Below are 22,387 nucleotides of genomic sequence, written 5' to 3' on the forward strand. Positions count from 1 at the left end.
CTAACATAGCCCGCACTGTCTAACACGCCTCCCTAACATAGCCCGCACTGTCTAACCCTCTATCCGCTATCCCCCCTCACTAGCCTAACAATAAAAATGCTATTAACCCCTAAACCGCCGCTTCCGTACCCCGCCGCAACCTAATAAAGTTATTAACCCCTAAACCGCCGCTCCCGTACCCCGCCGCCAGCTATATTATATCTATAACCCCCTAAAGTGAGCCCCTAACACCGCCGCCATCTATATTAAAATTATTAACCCCTAATGTAAGCCCCTTACACCGCCGCCATCTCTATTAAAATGATTAACCCCTAATTTAATCTACCTACCCCGCCGCCAGCTATATTATCTATATTAACCCTAAGTATATTATAGTTAATATAGTTATTACATTATATATATTAACTATATTAACCCTAATTATATTAGGGTTAATATAGTTAATATAGTTACTATAGTATTTATATTAACTATATTAACTCTATCTAACCCTAACACCCCTAACTAAATTTATATTAAATTAATCTAATTAATTTATAAACTAAAATATTCCTATTTAAATCTAAATACTTACCTATAAAATAAACCCTAAGATAGCTACAATATAATTAATAATTACATTATAGCTATGTTAGGGTTAATATTTATTTTACAGGTAAATAGTTAATTATTTTAACTAGGTATAATAGATATTAAATAGTTATTAACTATTTAATATCTACCTAGTTAAAATAATTACCCAATTACCTGTAAAATAAATCCTAACCTAAGTTACAAATACACCTACACTATCAATAAATTTAATAAACTACAAACATCTATCCAAAAATACAATTAAATTAACTAAACTAAATTACAAAAAAAAACAAACACTAAATTACAAAAAATAAAAAAAAGATTGCAAGATTTTTAAGCTAATTACACCTATTCTAAGCCCCCTAATAAAATAATAAACCCCCAAAATAACAAAAATTCCCTGCCCTATTCTAAATTAAACAAATTTCAAAGCTCTTTACCTTACCAGCCCTTAAAAGGGCCTTTTGTGGGGCATGCCCCAAAGAATTCAGCTCTTTTGCATTCAACAAATACAATCCCCCCCCCATTACAACCCACCACCCACATACCCCTATTCTAAACCCACCCAAACCCCCCTTAAAAAATCCTAACACTACCCCCCTGAAGATCTCCCTACCTTGTCTTCACCACACCGGGCCGAACTCCTGATCCGATCCGGGCGATGTCGTCCTCCATGCGGCAAAGAAGAATTCTTCCTCCGGCGACGTCTTCCTCCAAGCGGCAGCAAAGTCTTCATTCTTCCGGCGGCATCTTCAATCTTCTTTCTTCGCTCCGCCGCCGCGGAGCATCCATCCCGGCCGACTGCTAAACTTGGAATGAGGTACCTTTAAATGACGTCATCCAAGATGGCGTCCGCCGAATTCCGATTGGCTGATAGGATTCTATCAGCCAATCGGAATTAAGTTAAAAAAATCTGATTGGCTGATTGAATCAGCCAATCAGATTCAAGTTCAATCCGATTGGCTGATCCAATCAGCCAATCAGATTGAGCTCGCATTCTATTGGCTGATCGGAACAGCCAATAGAATGCGAGCTCAATCTGATTGGCTGATTGGATCAGCCAATCGGATTGAACTTGAATCTGATTGGCTGATTCAATCAGCCAATCAGATTTTTTTAACTTAATTCCGATTGGCTGATAGAATCCTATCAGCCAATCGGAATTCGGCGGACGCCATCTTGGATGACGTCATTTAAAGGTACCTCATTCCAAGTTTAGCAGTCGGCCGGGATGGATGCTCCGCGGCGGCGGAGCGAAGAAAGAAGATTGAAGATGCCGCCGGAAGAATGAAGACTTTGCTGCCGCTTGGAGGAAGACTTCGCCGGAGGAAGAATTCTTCTTTGCCGCTTGGAGGATGACATCGCCGGAGGAAGATTTCTTCTTTGCCGCTTGGAGGACGACATCGCCCGGATCGGATCAGGAGTTCGGCCCGGTGTGGTGAAGACAAGGTAGGGAGATCTTCAGGGGGGTAGTGTTAGGATTTTTTAAGGGGGGTTTGGGTGGGTTTAGAATAGGGGTATGTGGGTGGTGGGTTGTAATGGGGGGGGGATTGTATTTGTTGAATGCAAAAGAGCTGAATTCTTTGGGGCATGCCCCACAAAAGGCCCTTTTAAGGGCTGGTAAGGTAAAGAGCTTTGAAATTTGTTTAATTTAGAATAGGGCAGGGAATTTTTGTTATTTTGGGGGTTTATTATTTTATTAGGGGGCTTAGAATAGGTGTAATTAGCTTAAAAATCTTGTAATCTTTTTTTTATTTTTTGTAATTTAGTGTTTGTTTTTTTTTGTAATTTAGTTTAGTTAATTTAATTGTATTTTTAGATAGATGTTTGTAGTTTATTAAATTTATTGATAGTGTAGGTGTATTTGTAACTTAGGTTAGGATTTATTTAACAGGTAATTGGGTAATTATTTTAACTAGGTAGATATTAAATAGTTAATAACTATTTAATATCTATTATACCTAGTTAAAATAATTAACTATTTACCTGTAAAATAAATATTAACCCTAACATAGCTATAATGTAATTATTAATTATATTGTAGCTATCTTAGGGTTTATTTTATAGGTAAGTATATAGATTTAAATAGGAATATTTTAGTTTATAAATTAATTAGATTAATTTAATATAAATTTAGTTAGGGGTGTTAGGGTTAGATAGAGTTAATATAAATACTATAGTAACTATATTAACTATATTAACCCTAATATAATTAGGGTTAATATAGTTAATATATATAATGTAATAACTATATTAACTATAATATACTTAGGGTTAATATAGATAACATAGCTGGCGGCGGGGTAGGTAGATTAAATTAGGGGTTAATCATTTTTATATAGGTGGCGGCGGTGTAAGGGGTCAGATTACGGGATAGATAAGGTAGATGGCGGCGGTTTTAGGGGCTCACAGTAGGGGGTTAGTTTATGTAGATGGCGGCGGGGTCCGGGAGCGGCGTTTTAGGGGGTAATAACTTTATTAGGGATTTCGGGGGGGGGGGGGATCGCGGTTGACAGGGAGATAGACATTGCGCATGCGTTAGGTGTTAGGTTTATTTTAGCAGATCGCGGTTGACAGGGAGATAGACATTGCGCATGCGTTAGGTGTTAGGTTTATTTTAGCAGATCGCGGTTGACAGGGAGATAGACATTGCGCATGCGTTAGGTGTTAGGTTTATTTTAGCAGCTAGTTTAGGGAGTTACGGGGCTCCAATAGTCAGCGTAAGGCTTCTTACGGCTGCTTTTTGTGGCGAGGTGAAAATGGAGTAAGTTTTCTCCATTTTCGCCACGTAAGTCCTTACGCTGCATATTGGATACCAAACTGCGCGGGTTTGGTATACCTGCCTATGGCCCAAAAAACTGCGGGCGACGGCAGAAATATACGCGCGTAACTTCTAGCTTACGCCGTATATAGGATACCAAATCCGCGCAATTATTGGCGTCGCCGGCTTTTGCGGGCGACGCTTTATATCGGATCGACCCCTAAATAAATGCTAGATAGGATGATGCAGTCAAAGAAAAGATTAGTCTGAGAATAACCTGTAGCTGTATTTTTTAAAGTTTCATTAGTTGCATAAATATTGACAAAATAAGTCCAAACTTTTAGTGTCGATAAAACAATGGGGGCATCCATGGTGTAACTTAGGTTACCTTCTCTGCTGTAGCCAATTAGAGACAGGTATAAATAGGTCACTAGAGTGTGCATTTAATGGCTGTGTTGGATATAACAGTGTTCTGCATTTCCATTTCTAACAGGAACTGAAAATCTCACAATTTCAGAATGGAATTAAAGAAAAAGGGGACAAAATAAATAATTAAAGTATATTGTAGACTTTTTTTATTATATACAATTTATAATTTTATATTACCATCTCAAGGTGTTTAATGTCCCTCTAAGTTCCAAGATGGGGGTGCTCAGTGTGAAGAAATTATAAGATGTTAAAATAACAGAAAAGAGGAAAACCATCACATTAGAATGCGTTGATGCATTTTTACCCAGACCCCTTTTCACCAGACTCTTGTGTCAGTGCAGTGATTCTCAGACAGGGCGTTATACAGACTTGTATCAGTGCAGTGACTCTCAGGCAGGGCGTTATACAGACTCTTGTGACAGTGCAGTGATTCTCAGGCAGGGCGTTATACAGACTCTTGTGACAGTGCAGTGATTCTCAGGCAGGGCGTTATACAGACTCTTGTGACAGTGCAGTGATTCTCAGGCAGGGCGTTATACAGACTTGTATCAGTGCAGTGACTCTCAGGCAGGGCGTTATACAGACTCTTGTGACAGTGCAGTGATTCTCAGGCAGGGCGTTATACAGACTCTTGTGACAGTGCAGTGATTCTCAGGTAGGGTGTTATACAGACTTGTATCAGTGCAGTGACTCTCAGGCAGGGCATTATACAGACTTGTGACGGTGCAGTGATTCTCGGGCAGGGCGTTATACAGACTTGTATCAGCGCAGTGACTCTCAGGCAGGGCGTTATACAGACTCTTGTGTCAGTGCAGTGATTCTCAGACAGGGCATTATACAGATTCCTATGTCAGTACAGTGATTCTCAGAGAGGGCGTTATACAGACTCTTGTGTCAGTACAGTGATTCTCAGACAGGGCATTATACAGACTCTTGTGTCAGTGCAGTGATTCTAAGACAGGGCATTATACAGACTCCTGTGTCAGTGCAGTGATTCTCAGGCAGGGCATTATACATACTCCTGTATCAGTGCAGTGATTCTCAGGCAGGGCGTTATACAGACTCTTGTGTCAGTGCAGTGATTCTCAGGCAGGGCGTTATACAGACTCTTGTATCAGTACAGTGATTCTCAGGCAGGGCATTATACAGACTCTTGTGTCAGTAGAGTGATTCTCAGACAGGGCATTATACAGATTCCTGTATCAGTGCAGTGATTCTCAGGCAGGGCGTTATACAGACTCTTGTGACAGTGCAGTGATTCTCAGGCAGGGCGTTATACAGACTCTTGTGACAGTGCAGTGATTCTCAGGCAGGGCGTTATACAGACTTGTATCAGTGCAGTGACTCTCAGGCAGGGCGTTATACAGACTCTTGTGACAGTGCAGTGATTCTCAGGCAGGGCGTTATACAGACTCTTGTGACAGTGCAGTGATTCTCAGGTAGGGTGTTATACAGACTTGTATCAGTGCAGTGACTCTCAGGCAGGGCATTATACAGACTTGTGACAGTGCAGTGATTCTCGGGCAGGGCGTTATACAGACTTGTATCAGCGCAGTGACTCTCAGGCAGGGCGTTATACAGACTCTTGTGTCAGTGCAGTGATTCTCAGACAGGGCATTATACAGACTCTTGTGTCAGTACAGTGATTCTCAGACAGGGCATTATACAGACTCTTGTGTCAGTGCAGTGATTCTAAGACAGGGCATTATACAGACTCCTGTGTCAGTGCAGTGATTCTCAGGCAGGGCATTATACATACTCCTGTATCAGTGCAGTGATTCTCAGGCAGGGCGTTATACAGACTTGTATCAGTGCAGTGACTCTCAGGCAGGGCGTTATACAGACTCTTGTGACAGTGCAGTGATTCTCAGGCAGGGCGTTATACAGACTCTTGTGACAGTGCAGTGATTCTCAGGTAGGGTGTTATACAGACTTGTATCAGTGCAGTGACTCTCAGGCAGGGCATTATACAGACTTGTGACGGTGCAGTGATTCTCGGGCAGGGCGTTATACAGACTTGTATCAGCGCAGTGACTCTCAGGCAGGGCGTTATACAGACTCTTGTGTCAGTGCAGTGATTCTCAGACAGGGCATTATACAGATTCCTATGTCAGTACAGTGATTCTCAGAGAGGGCGTTATACAGACTCTTGTGTCAGTACAGTGATTCTCAGACAGGGCATTATACAGACTCTTGTGTCAGTGCAGTGATTCTAAGACAGGGCATTATACAGACTCCTGTGTCAGTGCAGTGATTCTCAGGCAGGGCATTATACATACTCCTGTATCAGTGCAGTGATTCTCAGGCAGGGCGTTATACAGACTCTTGTGTCAGTGCAGTGATTCTCAGGCAGGGCGTTATACAGACTCTTGTATCAGTACAGTGATTCTCAGGCAGGGCATTATACAGACTCTTGTGTCAGTAGAGTGATTCTCAGACAGGGCATTATACAGATTCCTGTATCAGTGCAGTGATTCTCAGGCAGGGCGTTATACAGACTCTTGTGACAGTGCAGTGATTCTCAGGCAGGGCGTTATACAGACTCTTGTGACAGTGCAGTGATTCTCAGGCAGGGCGTTATACAGACTTGTATCAGTGCAGTGACTCTCAGGCAGGGCGTTATACAGACTCTTGTGACAGTGCAGTGATTCTCAGGCAGGGCGTTATACAGACTCTTGTGACAGTGCAGTGATTCTCAGGTAGGGTGTTATACAGACTTGTATCAGTGCAGTGACTCTCAGGCAGGGCATTATACAGACTTGTGACAGTGCAGTGATTCTCGGGCAGGGCGTTATACAGACTTGTATCAGCGCAGTGACTCTCAGGCAGGGCGTTATACAGACTCTTGTGTCAGTGCAGTGATTCTCAGACAGGGCATTATACAGACTCTTGTGTCAGTACAGTGATTCTCAGACAGGGCATTATACAGACTCTTGTGTCAGTGCAGTGATTCTAAGACAGGGCATTATACAGACTCCTGTGTCAGTGCAGTGATTCTCAGGCAGGGCATTATACATACTCCTGTATCAGTGCAGTGATTCTCAGGCAGGGCGTTATACAGACTCTTGTGTCAGTGCAGTGATTCTCAGGCAGGGCGTTATACAGACTCTTGTATCAGTACATTGATTCTCAGGCAGGGCATTATACAGACTCTTGTGTCAGTAGAGTGATTCTCAGACAGGGCATTATACAGATTCCTGTATCAGTGCAGTGATTCTCAGGCAGGGCGTTATACAGACTTGTGTCAGTGCGGTCATTCTCAGGCAGGGCGTTATACAGACTTGTGTCAGTGCTGTGATTCTCAGGCAGGGCGTTATACAGACTTGTGTCAGTGCAGTGATTCTCAGACAGGGTGTTATACAGACTTGTGTCAGTGCTGTGATTCTCAGGCAGGGCGTTATACAGACTTGTGTCAGTGCAGTGATTCTCAGACAGGGTGTTATACAGACTTTTGTCAATGCAGTGATTCTCAGGCAGGACGTTATACAGACTTGTATCAGTGCGGAAATTCTCAGGCAGGGCGTTATACAGACTCTTGTTTCAGTGCAGTGATTCTCAGGCAGGGCGTTATACAGACTTGTATCAGGGCAGTGATTCTCAAGCTGGCTGTTATACAGACTCTTGTATCAGTACAGTGATTCTCAGGCAGGACGTTATACAGACTCTTGTGTCAGTGCAGTGATTTTAAGGCAGGGCGTTATACAGACTCCTGTATCAGTACAGTGATTCTCAGGCAGGACGTTATACAGACTCTTGTGTCAGTGCAGTGATTTTAAGGCAGGGCGTTATACAGACTTGTATCAGTGCAGTGATTATCAGGCAGTGTGTTATACAGACTCTTGTGTCAGTGCAGTGATTTTAAGGCAGGGCGTTATACAGACTTGTATCAGTGCAGTGATTCTCAGGTAGGGTGTTATACAGACTTGTATCAGTGCAGTGATTCTCAGGTAGGGTGTTATACAGACTTGTATCAGTGCAGTGATTCTCAGGTAGGGTGTTATACAGACTTGTATCAGTGCAGTGATTCTCAGGAAGGGTGTTATACAGATTCTTCTGTTAGTGCGGTGATTCTCAGGCAGGGTGTTATACAGACTTGTGTCAGTGCGGTGATTCTCAGGCAGGGTGTTATACAGACTTGTGTCAGTGCAGTGATTCTCAGGCAGGGCGTTATACAGACTTGTGTCAGTGCAGTGATTCTCAGACAGGGTGTTATACAGACTTGTGTCAGTACAGTGATTCTCAGGCAGGACGTTATACAGACTTGTATCAGTGCGGTAATTCTCAGGCAGGGCGTTATACAGACTCTTGTGTCAGTGCAGTGATTCTCAGGCAGGACGTTATACAGACTTGTGTCAGTACAGTGATTCTCAGGCAGGACGTTATACAGACTTATATCAGTGCGGTAATTCTCAGGCAGGGCGTTATACAGACTCTTGTGTCAGTACAGTGATTCTCAGGCAGGGCGTTATACAGACTTGTATCAGTGCAGTGATTCTCAAGCAGGGTGTTATACAGACTCTTGTGTCAGTACAGTGATTCTCAGGCAGGACGTTATACAGACTCTTGTGTCAGTGCAGTGATTCTCAGGCAGGGCGTTATACAGACTTGTATCAGTACAGTGATTCTCAGGCAGGATGTTATACAGACTCTTGTGTCAGTGCAGTGATTCTCAGGCAGGGCGTTATACAGACTTGTATCAGTTCAGTGATTCTCAAGCAGGGTGTTATACAGACTCTTGTGTCAGTATAGTGATTCTCAGGCAGGACGTTATACAGACTCTTGTGTCAGTGCAGTGATTCTCAGGCAGGGCGTTATACAGACTCTTGTGTCAGTACAGTGACTCTCAGGCAGGGCGTTATACAGACTCATGTGTCAGTGCAGTGATTCTCAGGCAGGGCATTATACAGACTCTTTGGTCAGTACAGTGATTCTCAGGCAGTGCGTTATACAGAATCTTGTGTCAGTGCAATGATTCTCAGGCAGGGTGTTATACAGACTTGTCAAGAATTGTTGTAGCTCACAGCGCTCTGAAAAATAGACCTATGGCTCCTGTTTCGGGTGGGTCCCCAAATACCCACAGATAGATATAGCAAAAGGAGGGTTGGAGAAAAGGAGCGCCAAAAAAAGGCAAGGCCTCGAGAGTGGGTTATATATAGAATAACTGTATGTCGGCGTTTATCCTTATTAGGACACTATTAGGGTGCAGATGGCCCCACAGATTACTAAAGATTTAATACAATGTTGTATATCGGTAATACAGTTTGTACAAATAAAATATAACACAATTTATTACATATAAAAAATGACACAATCAATTACATATAAAACATAAGTGGGTTATACCACTACGCATGGATCCATGTAACATAAACGCATAAAATGTGTATATGTGTTTATATATCCTAAAATCCTAAAAAGTTATAATATATATTGGGTTAAATATAGTCCTCACTATGGGATGACTCAAGGTGAATGACTAAAGGCAGTGTTATGAATGAATGCACATCACTACCCTTAGTTATAAATATTTTGGTGTCATAATCTTATATTATCATATTGCAGGTGTACCAAAAACTGTATAATCGGAGGTATGGTGAAGAATATATACTAAATGATAATACAAAACCGTATATTAGATACGTGATCAAAAAATTGTGATCAAAAAAATAATAACTAGTGTGTGCACAAACTAGTAGAAAAAATTAAAATATGCAAATATTTTGCCACAAAAAGATTTTAGAGAATTCCGGTGAGAACACACAAATGGGTGAAAAAATAAAAAATAAATAAAAAATGGGTATTGTGGAAATCCTCGAATAATAAAGTATAATGTGGAAGTCCGTGGATAATAAAAGTAATATAATGTGAAGAATCCTTGAAAAATATACAAAAAATGAAGGTGGGTAAATAGATCCAAAAAATATATCCTGGAGATGTCCAAAAATAATGTGTAAGTTAATATTTAAGAAATTTAAATCCAAAGGTATTGTTCACAAAAGTCAAATATTGGTGATCCAAGTGAAAAAAGATGTTCAATAAAGCAGTTCAAATCCTTAAATGCCACGTGAAAAAATATAACAAAATATGAGCTGTGTAAAATAGAAAAAAGGCTGGGAAATCCTCAAGACCTGTAAACAGAAAATGGTAACATAGTATAATACTTTTATTGGATTAATAAATCATGAAATATAGCTCACCATATAATTGCCAACGCGTTTCAGCCCACAGATTGGGCCTTTTTCAAGACTAGTATATGGTTTTAGGTGAGCAAGAGCTTTTATACCTATGTATCACCAATAGGATTATTTTCCTATTGGCGCCAAAAATCTTTAGTCCCGGAAGTGCTTTACCGGAAGTGCCGCTCATTTGCCGGATATGGTCATTCTGGTATTATAATAAAAGCTATTGTTGTATGTATAAAGTTTAGAAAGTTAAATTTCCATAGGCTATGTCTGATGATTTTGGTTATTCCCTCTAGCAGTTCTTTCTGCTTTGATCTTGTCCTAGATATCTACATCTAGTCTTACCGAATGTTTTAGCTTTGTTCCGCTATACCGGATGTTTACATTTCCGCCACTTGCGGTTTAGAGTTGGTGCACCAAACCGGAAGTGTGATTGCGCGATAGCCGGAAGTGTTTGTTTCCTCTTACCGGATATGTCATCCCGGCAGTCACTCACTACATTTCTAAAAACCAAGACAGCGTTAACTATGTGGGTGAATCAACCTTGGGATTGCTGTCAACAACGTCATCACACAGACAATAGTGGAATTGTTATCTATAAAATCAACCCATGTATTATTAAAATGTGAAATGTAAACTTTATTCCATGGGATTTAGTTATAGAGGTCTTAATCATATGCCTAAATGTTAAAAACAAATCTGAAAATAAAAATTTAAAAATTAAAAATAGAAAATTAAAAACTAAAAATTGGAAATTTTTAAAAATAAGGAATTCCTTGGAGGTTAAAAAAACATTGTGTTTGTATCGTCTTAGTCTGTATCTATTAATTTTCAGTATTAGAGTATACGTGGAGAAGATATATATATATAGAGAAATTCTGAAATGTTCTAAAAAATCTTACTGATAGGGGTTGGTGTGTGTGTATATTGTTACCCTGCCTACTCCCTATAGATAGTAAGAGTGGCTATGGTTGCGCTAGTCTATATACTTCTATATGTATATATGTATTCTGTCGTTATATCCCATTGGGCAAACAATTACAACTATATCTATTATAAGACGCAGCTATGTCTTTATGTCATACGTGTTGTGGATCTCTGGTATATGGGGTTTAGCCTATTGTGCTTGTGGTGTTATCCACTTATCGTGGAACACCACAAACCCATCTAGTACTCTATAAATATAATATTTTAATATTAAGAGAACCTTAATGGGGTCTCATATGTATTCTTGCCTAACTTCCTCGTGTGTAAGGGATCTCTCTGTGTGAGATCCCTTACACACGAGGAAGTTAGGCAAGAATACATATGAGACCCCATTAAGGTTTTCTTAATATTAAAATATTATATTTATAGAGTACTAGATGGGTTTGTGGTGTTCCGGTAAAGCACTTCCGGGACTAAAGATTTTTGGCGCCAATAGGAAAATAATCCTATTGGTGATACATAGGTATAAAAGCTCTTGCTCACCTAAAACCATATACTAGTCTTGAAAAAGGCCCAAGCTGTGGGCCGAAACGCATTGGCAATTATATGGTGAGCTATATTTCATGATTTATTAATCCAATAACAGTATTATACTATGTTACCATTTTCTGTTTACAGGTCTTGAGGATTTCCCAGCCTTTTACTATTTTACACAGCTCATATTTTGTTATATTTTTTCACGTGGCATTTAAGGATTTGAACTGCTTTATTGAACATCTTTTTTCACTTGGATCACCAATATTTGACTTTTGTGAACAATACCTTTGGATTTAAATTTCTTAAATATTAACTTACACATTATTTTTGGACATCTCCAGGATATATTTTTTGGATCTATTTACCCACCTTCATTTTTTGTATATTTTTCAAGGATTCTTCACATTATATTACTTTTTATTATCCACGGACTTCCACATTATACTTTATTATTCGCGGATTTCCACAATACCCATTTTTTATTTATTTTTTATTTTTTCACCCATTTGTGTGTTCTCACCGGAATTCTCTAAAATCTTTTTGTGGCAAAATATTTGCATATTTTTATTTTTTCTACTAGTTTGTGCACACACTAGTTATTATTTTTTTGATCACAATTTTTTGATCACGTATCTAATATCCGGTTTTGTATTATCATTTAGTATATATTCTTCACCATACCTCCGATTATACAGTTTTTGGTACACCTGCAATATGATAATATAAGATTATGACACCAAAATATTTATAACTAAGGGTAGTGATGTGCATTCATTCATAACACTGCCTTTAGTCATTCACCTTGAGTCATCCCATAGTGAGGACTATATTTAACCCAATATATATTATAACTTTTTAGGATTTTAGGATATATAAACACATATACACATTTTATGCTTTTATGTTACATGGATCCATGCTTAGTGGTATAACCCACTTATATTTTATATGTAATTGATTGTGTCATTTTTATATGTAATAAATTGTGTTATATTTTATTTACAAACTGTATTACCAATATACAAAATTGTATTAAATCTTTAGTAATCTGTGGGGCCATCTGCACCCTAATAGTGTCCTAATAAGGATAAACGCCGACATACAGTTATTCTATATATAACCCACTCTCGAGGACTTGCCTTTTTTTGGCGCTCCTTTTCTCCAACCCTCCTTTTGTTATACAGACTTGTGTCAGTGCAGTGATTCTCAGGCAGGACGTTATACAGACTCTTGTGTCAGTGCTGTGATTCTCAGGCAGTGTGTTCTAAAGACTCTTGTTATTGTATCAGTGCAGGGATTTTAAGGCAGGGCGTTATACAGACTTGTATCAGTGCAGTGATTCTCAGGCAGTGTGTTATACAGACTCTTGTATCAGTGCAGTGATTTTAAGGCAGGGCGTTATACAGACTCCTGTGTCAGTGCAGTGATTCTCAGGTAGGGCGTTATACAGACTTGTATCAGTGCAGTTATTCTCAGGTAGGGTGTTATACAGACTTGTGTCAGTGCAGTGATTCTCAGGCAGGGCGTTATACAGAATCTTGTGCCAGTGCAGTGATTCTCAGGTAGGGTGTTATACAGACTTGTATTAGTGCATTGATTCTCAGACAGTGCATTATACAAACTCTTGTATCAGTGCAGTGATTCTCTGGTAGGGTGTTATACAGACTTGTATCAGTGCAGTGATTCTCTGGAAGGGTGTTATACAGATTCTTCTGTCAGTGCGGTGATTCTCAGGCAGAGTGTTATACAGACTTGTATCAGTTCAGTGATTCTCAAGCAGGGTGTTATACAGACTCTTGTGTCAGTGCAGTGATTCTCAGGCAGGGCATTATACAGACTCTTTGGTCAGTACAGTGATTCTCAGGCAGTGCGTTATACAGAATCTTGTGTCAGTGCAATGATTCTCAGGCAGGGTGTTATACAGACTTGTGTCAGTGCAGTGATTCTCAGGCAGGACGTTATACAGACTCTTGTGTCAGTGCTGTGATTCTCAGGCAGTGTGTTATAAAGACTCTTGTTATTGTATCAGTGCAGGGATTTTAAGGCAGGGCGTTATACAGACTTGTATCAGTGCAGTGATTCTCAGGCAGTGCATTATACAAACTCTTGTATAAGTGCAGTGATTCTCTGGTAGGGTGTTATACAGACTTGTATCAGTGCAGTGAATCTCTGGAAGGGTGTTATACAGATTCTTCTGTCAGTGCGGTGATTCTCAGGCAGGGTGTTATACAGACTTGTGTCAGTGCAGTGATTCTCAGGCAGGACGTTATACAGACTTGTATCAGTGCGGTAATTCTCAGGCAATGCATTATACAGACTTGTATCAGTGCAGTGATTCTTAGGCAGGGCGTTATACAGACTTGTATCAGTGCAGTGATTCTCAAGCAGGGTGTTATACAGACTCTTGTGTCAGTACAGTGATTCTCAGGCAGGACGTTATACAGACTCTTGTGTCAGTGCAGTGATTCTCAGGCAGGGCGTTATACAGACTTGTATCAGTACAGTGATTCTCAAGCAGGGTGTTATACAGACTCTTGTGTCAGTGCAGTGATTCTCAGGCAGGGCATTATACAGACTCTTTTGTCAGTACAGTGATTCTCAGGCAGGGCGTTATACAGAATCTTGTGTCAGTGCAATGATTCTCAGGCAGGGTGTTATACAGACTTGTGTCAGTGCAGTGATTCTCAGGCAGGAAGTTATACAGACTTTTGTGTCAGTGCTGTGATTCTCAGGCAGTGTGTTATACAGACTCTTGTTATTGTATCAGTGCAGTGATTTTAAGGCAGGGCATTATACAGACTTGTATCAGTGCAGTGATTCTCAGGCAGTGTGTTATACAGACTCTTGTATCAGTGCAGTGATTTTAAGGCAGGGCGTTATACAGACTTTTATCAGTGCAGTGATTCTCAAGCAGTGTGTTATACAGACTTTTGTGTCAGTACAGTGATTTTAAGGCAGGGCGTTATACAGACTTGTATCAGTGCAGTGATTCTCAGGTAGGGTGTTATACAGACTTGTATCAGTGCAGTGATTCTCAGGCAGTGTGTTATACAGACTTGTGTCAGTGCAGTGATTCTCAGACAGGGTGTTATACAGACTTGTGTCAGTGCAGTGATTCTCAGGCAGGGCGTTATACAGAATCTTGTGCCAGTGCAGTGATTCTCAGGCAGGGTGTTATACAGACTTGTATTAGTGCAGTGATTCTCAGACAGTACATTATACAAACTCTTGTATCAGTGCAGTGATTCTCAGGTAGGGTGTTATACAGACTTGTATCAGTGCAGTGATTCTCAGGCAGGGCATTATACAGACTCTTGTGTCAGTGCAGTGATTCTCAGGTAGGGTGTTATACAGACTTGTATCAGTGCAGTGATTCTCAGACAGTGCATTATACAAACTCTTGTATCAGTGCAGTGATTCTCAGGTAGGGTGTTATACAGACTTGTGTCAGTGCAGTGATTCTCAGACAGGGTGTTATACAGACTTGTGTCAGTGCAGTGATTCTCAGGCAGGGGGTTATACAGAATCTTGTGCCAGTGCAGTGATTCTCAGGCAGGGTGTTATACAGACTTGTATTAGTGCAGTGATTCTCAGACAGTGCATTATACAAACTCTTGTATCAGTGCAGTGATTCTCAGGTAGGGTGTTATACAGACTTGTATCAGTGCAGTGATTCTCAGGCAGGGCATTATACAGACTATTGTGTCAGTGCAGTGATTCTCAGGTAGGGTGTTATACAGACTTGTATCAGTGCAGTGATTCTCAGACAGTGCATTATACAAACTCTTGTATCAGTGCAGTTATTCTCAGGTAGGGTGTTATACAGACTTGTATCAGTGCGGTGATTCTCAGGCAGGGCGTTATACAGACTCTTGTGTCAGTGCAGTGATTCTCAGGCAGAGCGTTATACAGAATCTTGTGTCAGTACAGTGATTCTCAGGCAGGGTGTTATACAGACTCTTGTGTCAGTGCAGTGATTCTCAGACAGGGTGTTATACAGAATCTTGTGTCAGTGCAGTGATTCTCAGGCAGGGAATTATACAGACTTGTGTCAGTGCGGTGATTCTCAGGCAGGGTGTTATACAGACTCTTGTGTCAGTGCAATGATTCTCAGACAGGGAGTTATAAAGACTCTTGTGTCAGTGCAGTGATTCTCAGACAGGGTGTTATACAGAATCTTGTGTCAGTGCAGTGATTCTCAGGCAGGGAATTATACAGACTTGTGTCAGTGCGGTGATTCTCAGGCAGGGCGTTATACAGACTCTTGTGTCAGTGCAGTGATTCTCAGGCAGAACGTTATACAGAATCTTGTGTCAGTACAGTGATTCTCAGGCAGGGTGTTATACAGACTCTTGTGTCAGTGCAGTGATTCTCAGACAGGGAGTTATACAGACTCTTGTGTCAGTGCAGTGATTCTCAGACAGGGTGTTATACAGAATCTTGTGTCAGTGCAGTGATTCTCAGGCAGGGAATTATACAGACTTGTGTCAGTGCGGTGATTCTCAGGCAGGGCGTTATACAGACTCTTGTGTCAGTGCAGTGATTCTCAGGCAGAGCGTTATACAGAATCTTGTGTCAGTACAGTGATTCTCAGGCAGGGTGTTATACAGACTCTTGTGTCAGTGCAGTGATTCTCAGACAGGGAGTTATACAGACTCTTGTGTCAGTGCAGTGATTCTCAGACAGGGTGTTATACAGAATCTTGTGTCAGTGCAGTGATTCTCAGGCAGGGAATTATACAGACTTGTGTCAGTGCGGTGATTCTCAGGCAGGGCGTTATACAGACTCTTGTGTCAGTGCAGTGATTCTCAGGCAGGGTGTTATACAGACTTGTGTCAGTGCAGTGATTCTCAGGCAGGACGTTATACAGACTATTGTGTCAGTGCAATGATTCTCAGGCAGGGCGTTATACAGACTCTTGTGTCAGTGCAATGATTCTCAGGCAGGGAATTATACAGACTCTTGTGTCAGTGCAGTGATTCTCAGGCAGTGTGTTATACAGACTTGTGTCAGTGCAGTGATTCTCAGGCAGGGCGTTATACAGACTCTTGTGTCAGTGCAGTGATTCTCAGGCAGGGTGTTATACAGACTCTTGCGTTAGTGCAATGATTCTCAGGCAGGGCGTTATACAGACTCTTGTGTCAGTGCAGTGATTCTCAGGGAGTGAGTTATACAGAATTTTGTGTCAGTGCAGTGATTCTCAGGCAGGGTGTTATACAGACTCTTGTGTCAGTGCAATGATTTTCAGGCAGGGCGTTATACAGACTCTTGTGTCAGTGCAGTGATTCTCAGACAGGGAGTTATACAGAATATTGTGTCCGTGCAGTGATTCTCAGGCAGGGTGTTATACAGACTTGTATCAGTGCAGTGATTCTCAGGCAGGACGTTATACACACTCTTGTGTCAGTGCTGTGATTCTCAGGCAGGGTGTTATACAGACTCTGGTGTCAGTGCAATGATTCTCAGGCAGGGCGTTATACAGACTCTTGTGTCAGTGCAATGATTCTCAGGCAGGGAATTATACAGACTCTTGTGTCAGTTCAGTGATTCTCAGGCAGTGTGTTATACAGACTCTTGTGTCAGTGCAGTGATTCTCAGGCAGGGCGTTATACAGACTCTTGTGTCAGTGCAGTGATTCTCAGGCAGGGTGTTATACAGACTCTTGTGTCAGTGCAATGATTCTCAGGCAGGGCATTATACAGACTCTTGTGTCAGTGCAGTGATTCTCAGGGAGTGAGTTATACAGAATCTTGTGTCAGTGCAGTGATTCTCAGACAGGGAGTTATACAGAATAGTGTGTCAGTGCAGTGATTCTCAGGCAGGGTGTTATACAGACTTGTGTCAGTGCAGTGATTCTCAGGGAGTGAGTTATACAGAATCTTGTGTCAGTGCAGTGATTCTCAGGCAGGGTGTTATACAGACTTGTGTCAGTGCAGTGATTCTCAGGGAGTGAGTTATACAGAATCTTGTGTCAGTGCAGTGATTCTCAGACAGAGAGTTATACAGAATCTTGTGTCAGTGCAGTGATTCTCAGACAGAGAGTTATACAGAATCTTGTGTCAGTGCAGTGATTCTCAGACAGAGAGTTATACAGAATCTTGTGTCAGTGCAGTGATTCTCAGGCAGTTTGTTATACAGACTCTTGTGTCAGTGCAGTGATTCTCAGACAGGGAGTTATACAGAATAGTGTGTCAGTGCAGTGATTCTCAGGCAGGGTGTTATACAGACTTGTGTCAGTGCAGTGATTCTCAGGGAGTGAGTTATACAGAATCTTGTGTCAGTGCAGTGATTATCAGACAGAGAGTTATACAGAATCTTGAGTCAGTGCAGTGATTCTCAGGCAGTTTGTTATACAGACTCTTGTGTCAGTGCAGTGATTCTCAGGCAGGGTTACTCAGATCAAGATGTCTCTCAAAATTAGGGCTCAAGGTTAAAATATTACACATATGCAAAAGTACAGTTCTGAGCTCATGTGCAATGTATCCCTTGTCAAGTGATATTATATAGTTTATGACAATTGTAAAGCTAATTTGCATGAACAGCCAAACAGAAGCTTTATAGACAGCTGCCTGTTCTGCGTAATGACTTGCACAGCTCTGTTACTCTGTATAGAAAGCCTCCCCTTCTATTTAACAATTCCATTATTTTCCCAAAAGCCATTTCCTTCTATTTTACTTTTACTTTTTGCCTGTTTAAAAACAAAAGCCCCATATATAGCGCAGATAAAACCAAAACAGTGTGCTTGTCCTATATATATATTTATTTCTACAAAACACAATTTTAGTTTTTGTTACCTAAGAAACAAAAACAAACTCCCTAAGTGCCTGTGTCAGCAGCAAGTCGGATGTTTACGCTTCTGTATTTCATAATGCTCAGTCCATCACAATGACCTACATATGTTTAGGTGGCAGGGGCTACTGCAGGGTTATGGCAATGTGCTGCCCATGCTGTGAATAATCTCCAGAGTGTATGGACTGGGTCTAATTAATATAACACCTCTGGCAAAGACCCTCCTCAGTTAGATGAGCAAAAACATGCCAGAAAATAAATGCTTCAGTTAGTGCTGCTGTGGTGCGTATGGGGTTAACTTTCCAAAGGATGCAGAGCGCAAGTCCAGCAAGCTCATTGTTACCAAGGCAACAGCACCCTGAATAATTCTGTCCTGCTGATCTGGGAGCTGTCAGACCAAGACACAGAGAATTTGCTTCTGACAAAGAGGGACTCTCCATAACCGTATGCACAGCCATGTGAGATAACGAGTGAATGGCAGCCATGTACTGTATTGAAGGGGGCTGCTAGGGATTAACATAAAAATGTATTTCTGTAGTGATTTTATGAGCACAGCTTTGTTTTCTATTGCACAAAGCAAGCAGCTGCCTAGGGTGCCATTATTCATAGGTGCATGTGTCTGGCTCATCATGTGGGTGCCACTTTCCATTCGCTCTCTCACTGTGTGTTTCTTAGGGTGCAGTAGGACAGTTTAGCGTCTTCTAAAACAAAGCTATGCGTCTGCACAAAGAGCATGAGACAAATATATACAAGCGCTGGTGAGTGTAAGTACTGGTTGCTACTGTGATTTTTGGAAGTTATTACGATTAATCATATTGTCTAAATAAATGTTAAGATTTAGGTAAGTGACATTTATTGGGCACGGGGGAAGCCAAGTGTATAGAATTATCTAGATAGGATTTCTCACTTAATCCATCAACTCCCCTGTAATTCCACAGCCTGCTGTATATAAGTAATTGCTCTGTAATTCACATTTCTTCTCTGACACCCTCATTCATTTTAAGTAATTAATAAGAAAAACCATTAACTCATTATTAAACTGACACAAAAAACCTATATCCACATATACTTGTACCTGGATCAGAGCTGTTTGGACTCCCCTCCCCTAGGCCCAGGCTAGTTTACTAGTTGCTCCCAACTCATTATCTTAATTCTACTTCATTCATTTGCTGGGCGCAGCTCCCACAGCCACCAGTAACAGCAATAAAAGGATATTCCAGACAAAATTGGAAACCACATGGGTGCATTTCGGTATTGAACAGAAACATTTCTGTAATATACATGCATTAGCAAAAATGCATCTAATAAAAGCTATAGCTGATTTAAAAGTGTATTTAAGTATGCACCGTGCACCAGCATTTTAAACCCAGCACTTGCTCAGAGAGCCTAAGGTTCTTGTACTATCTGGTAATGACTCAATTTGTTAATTGTTGACATGATACAAGCCCCACTGATGATCCGAGCAGCTGCAGTAGTTAAAATGTGGTTGCAGTGACAATATCTAGCTATACTTCACATGCACGTGCAGAGAAAAAGTATAACACTAAAGCAGTCATAACTTTTACTAGAATAATTTTTCAAAGATGTAATTAATCTGTGTGCAATTACATTTTGACCAGAATATCCCTTTAATACTTTATAGACTGGGTGATAAAATCCTGTCTGCTGCACATTTGGATTCCCCTCTCTAAGTCGGACAATGCATAAATGTAATGCACTGGGCAGGATACATTTTTCAGCGACACTTTCATACTATAGTTACAATTTTTCCAAGATCCGTGTTCATTAATAATGTAATCTAAGCATTTTTTATTTAGCAGCTCTATCTTAGAACATGTGTTTGGGTTAAGTACCAGTGTTCTTGCCAGTCTGTAACAACATTATATATTTGTCTGCATTACTCTAGCCGAGTGCCTTTAGTTTCCCTAAGCTTTACACAGAGTAATTTAATGTTGCAGGGTCACAGGTGATTACCTTGCATGCCAGATTCTCCACCAAGGCAATCATAGAGTTTTTGAACAGACTGGAGGCTGTAAGTGGCCTTTTGGTTACTTCACTAATACTCAGCTGCCCCTCAGGCCACATGTCCCTCAAGACTGGATCTTGGCTAGTGACAGGGAAAGAAAAGATAAAGTTGTTAGTCAAACAGTAACATCTAACTGTGCATGCATAATACAGGCACATATGGATAGATAGATAGATAGATAGATAGATAGATAGATAGATAGATAGGATTAGATAGATAGGATTAGATAGATAAGATTAGATAGAAAGATTGATAGATACAAATACATAGATACAGATAGATAGCTAAATAGATATATATGTGAGTGTATGTGTGTGTATGTACATGTGAGTATGTGTATGTGAGTGTGTACATGTCGGTGCATGTATGTGTACATGTGTTTGTGCATGTGAATATGTGTGTGCAGATCTGTGTATGTGAGTGTGTACGTGAGTATGTGTGTGTGCATGTGAGTATGTGTGCAGATCTGTGTATGTGAGTGTATACATGTGTGTGTGCATGTGAGTATGTGTGTGCAGATCTGTGTATGTGAGTGTATACATGTGTGTGTGCATGTGAGTATGTGTGTGCAGATCTGTGTATGTGAGTGTATACATGTGTGTGTGCATGTGAGTATGTGTGTGCAGATCTGTGTATGTGAGTTTATACATGTGTGTGCACGTGAGTATGTGTGTGCAGATCTGTGTATGTGAGTGTATACATGTGTGTGTGCATGTGAGTATGTGTGTGCAGATCTGTGTATGTGAGTTTATACATGTGTGTGCATGTGAGTATGTGTGTGCAGATCTGTGTATGTGAGTGTATACATGTGTGTGTGCATGTGAGTATGTGTGTGCAGATCTGTGTATGTGAGTGTATACATGTGTGTGTGCATGTGAGTATGTGTGTGCAGATCTGTGTATGTGAGTGTATACATGTGTGTGTGCATGTGAGTATGTGTGTGCAGATCTGTGTATGTGAGTGTATACATGTGTGTGTGCATGTGAGTATGTGTGTGCAGATCTGTGTATGTGAGTGTATACATGTGTGTCTGCATGTGAGTATGTGTGTGCAGATCTGTGTATGTGAGTGTATACATGTGTGTGTGCAGATCTGTGTATGTGAGTGTATACATGTGTGTGTGCACGTGAGTATGTGTGTGCAGATCTGTGTATGTGAGTGTATACATGTGTGTGTGCATGTGAGTATGTGTGTGCAGATCTGTGTATGTGAGTTTATACATGTGTGTGCATGTGAGTATGTGTGTGCAGATCTGTGTATGTGAGTGTATACATGTGTGTGTGCATGTGAGTATGTGTGTGCAGATCTGTGTATGTGAGTGTATACATGTGTGTGTGCATGTGAGTATGTGTGTGCAGATCTGTGTATGTGAGTGTGTGTGTGCAGATCTGTGTATGTGAGTGTATACATGTGTGTGTGCAGATCTGTGTATGTGAGTGTATACATGTGTGTGTGCATGTGAGTATGTGTGTGCAGATCTGTGTATGTGAGTGTATACATGTGTGTGTGCATGTGAGTATGTGTGTGCAGATCTGTGTATGTGAGTGTATACATGTGTGTGTGCATGTGAGTATGTGTGTGCAGATCTGTGTATGTGAGTGTATACATGTGTGTCTGCATGTGAGTATGTGTGTGCAGATCTGTGTATGTGAGTGTATACATGTGTGTGTGCAGATCTGTGTATGTGAGTGTATACATGTGTGTGTGCATGTGAGTATGTGTGTGCAGATCTGTGTATGTGAGTGTATACATGTGTGTGTGCATGTGAGTATGTGTGTGCAGATCTGTGTATGTGAGTGTATACATGTGTGTGTGCATGTGAGTATGTGTGTGTGCATGTGAGTAAGTGTGTGCAGATCTGTGTATGTGAGTGTATACATGTGTGTGTGCATGTGAGTTTGTGTGTGCAGATCTGTGTATGTGAGTGTATACATGTGTGTGTGCATGTGAGTATGTGTGTGCAGATCTGTGTATGTGAGTGTATACATGTGTGTGTGCATGTGAGTATGTGTGTGCAGATCTGTGTATGTGAGTTTATACATGTGTGTGCATGTGAGTATGTGTGTGCAGATCTGTGTATGTGAGTGTATACATGTGTGTGTGCATGTGAGTATGTGTGTGCAGATCTGTGTATGTGAGTGTATACATGTGTGTGTGCAT

The 22,387-nt window shown here is 40.8% G+C and overlaps 1 protein-coding gene across 1 annotated transcript in view; it reads right to left on the bottom strand.

The window, feature by feature from the left end:
- The window catches only part of MYO1G (myosin IG), a 793,301-nt gene that overhangs the window by 486,040 nt on the left and 284,874 nt on the right, over positions 1 to 22,387 (bottom strand). The window contains exon 14 of the mRNA XM_053713702.1: positions 20,176 to 20,308. Within this exon, the coding sequence (XP_053569677.1) occupies positions 20,176 to 20,308 (133 nt within the window). The remainder of the gene's footprint in view (positions 1 to 20,175; positions 20,309 to 22,387) is intronic.

This window comes from Bombina bombina, chromosome 5 (genome assembly GCF_027579735.1).
Source record: "Bombina bombina isolate aBomBom1 chromosome 5, aBomBom1.pri, whole genome shotgun sequence".
In the NCBI taxonomy this organism is placed as follows: domain Eukaryota; kingdom Metazoa; phylum Chordata; class Amphibia; order Anura; family Bombinatoridae; genus Bombina; species Bombina bombina.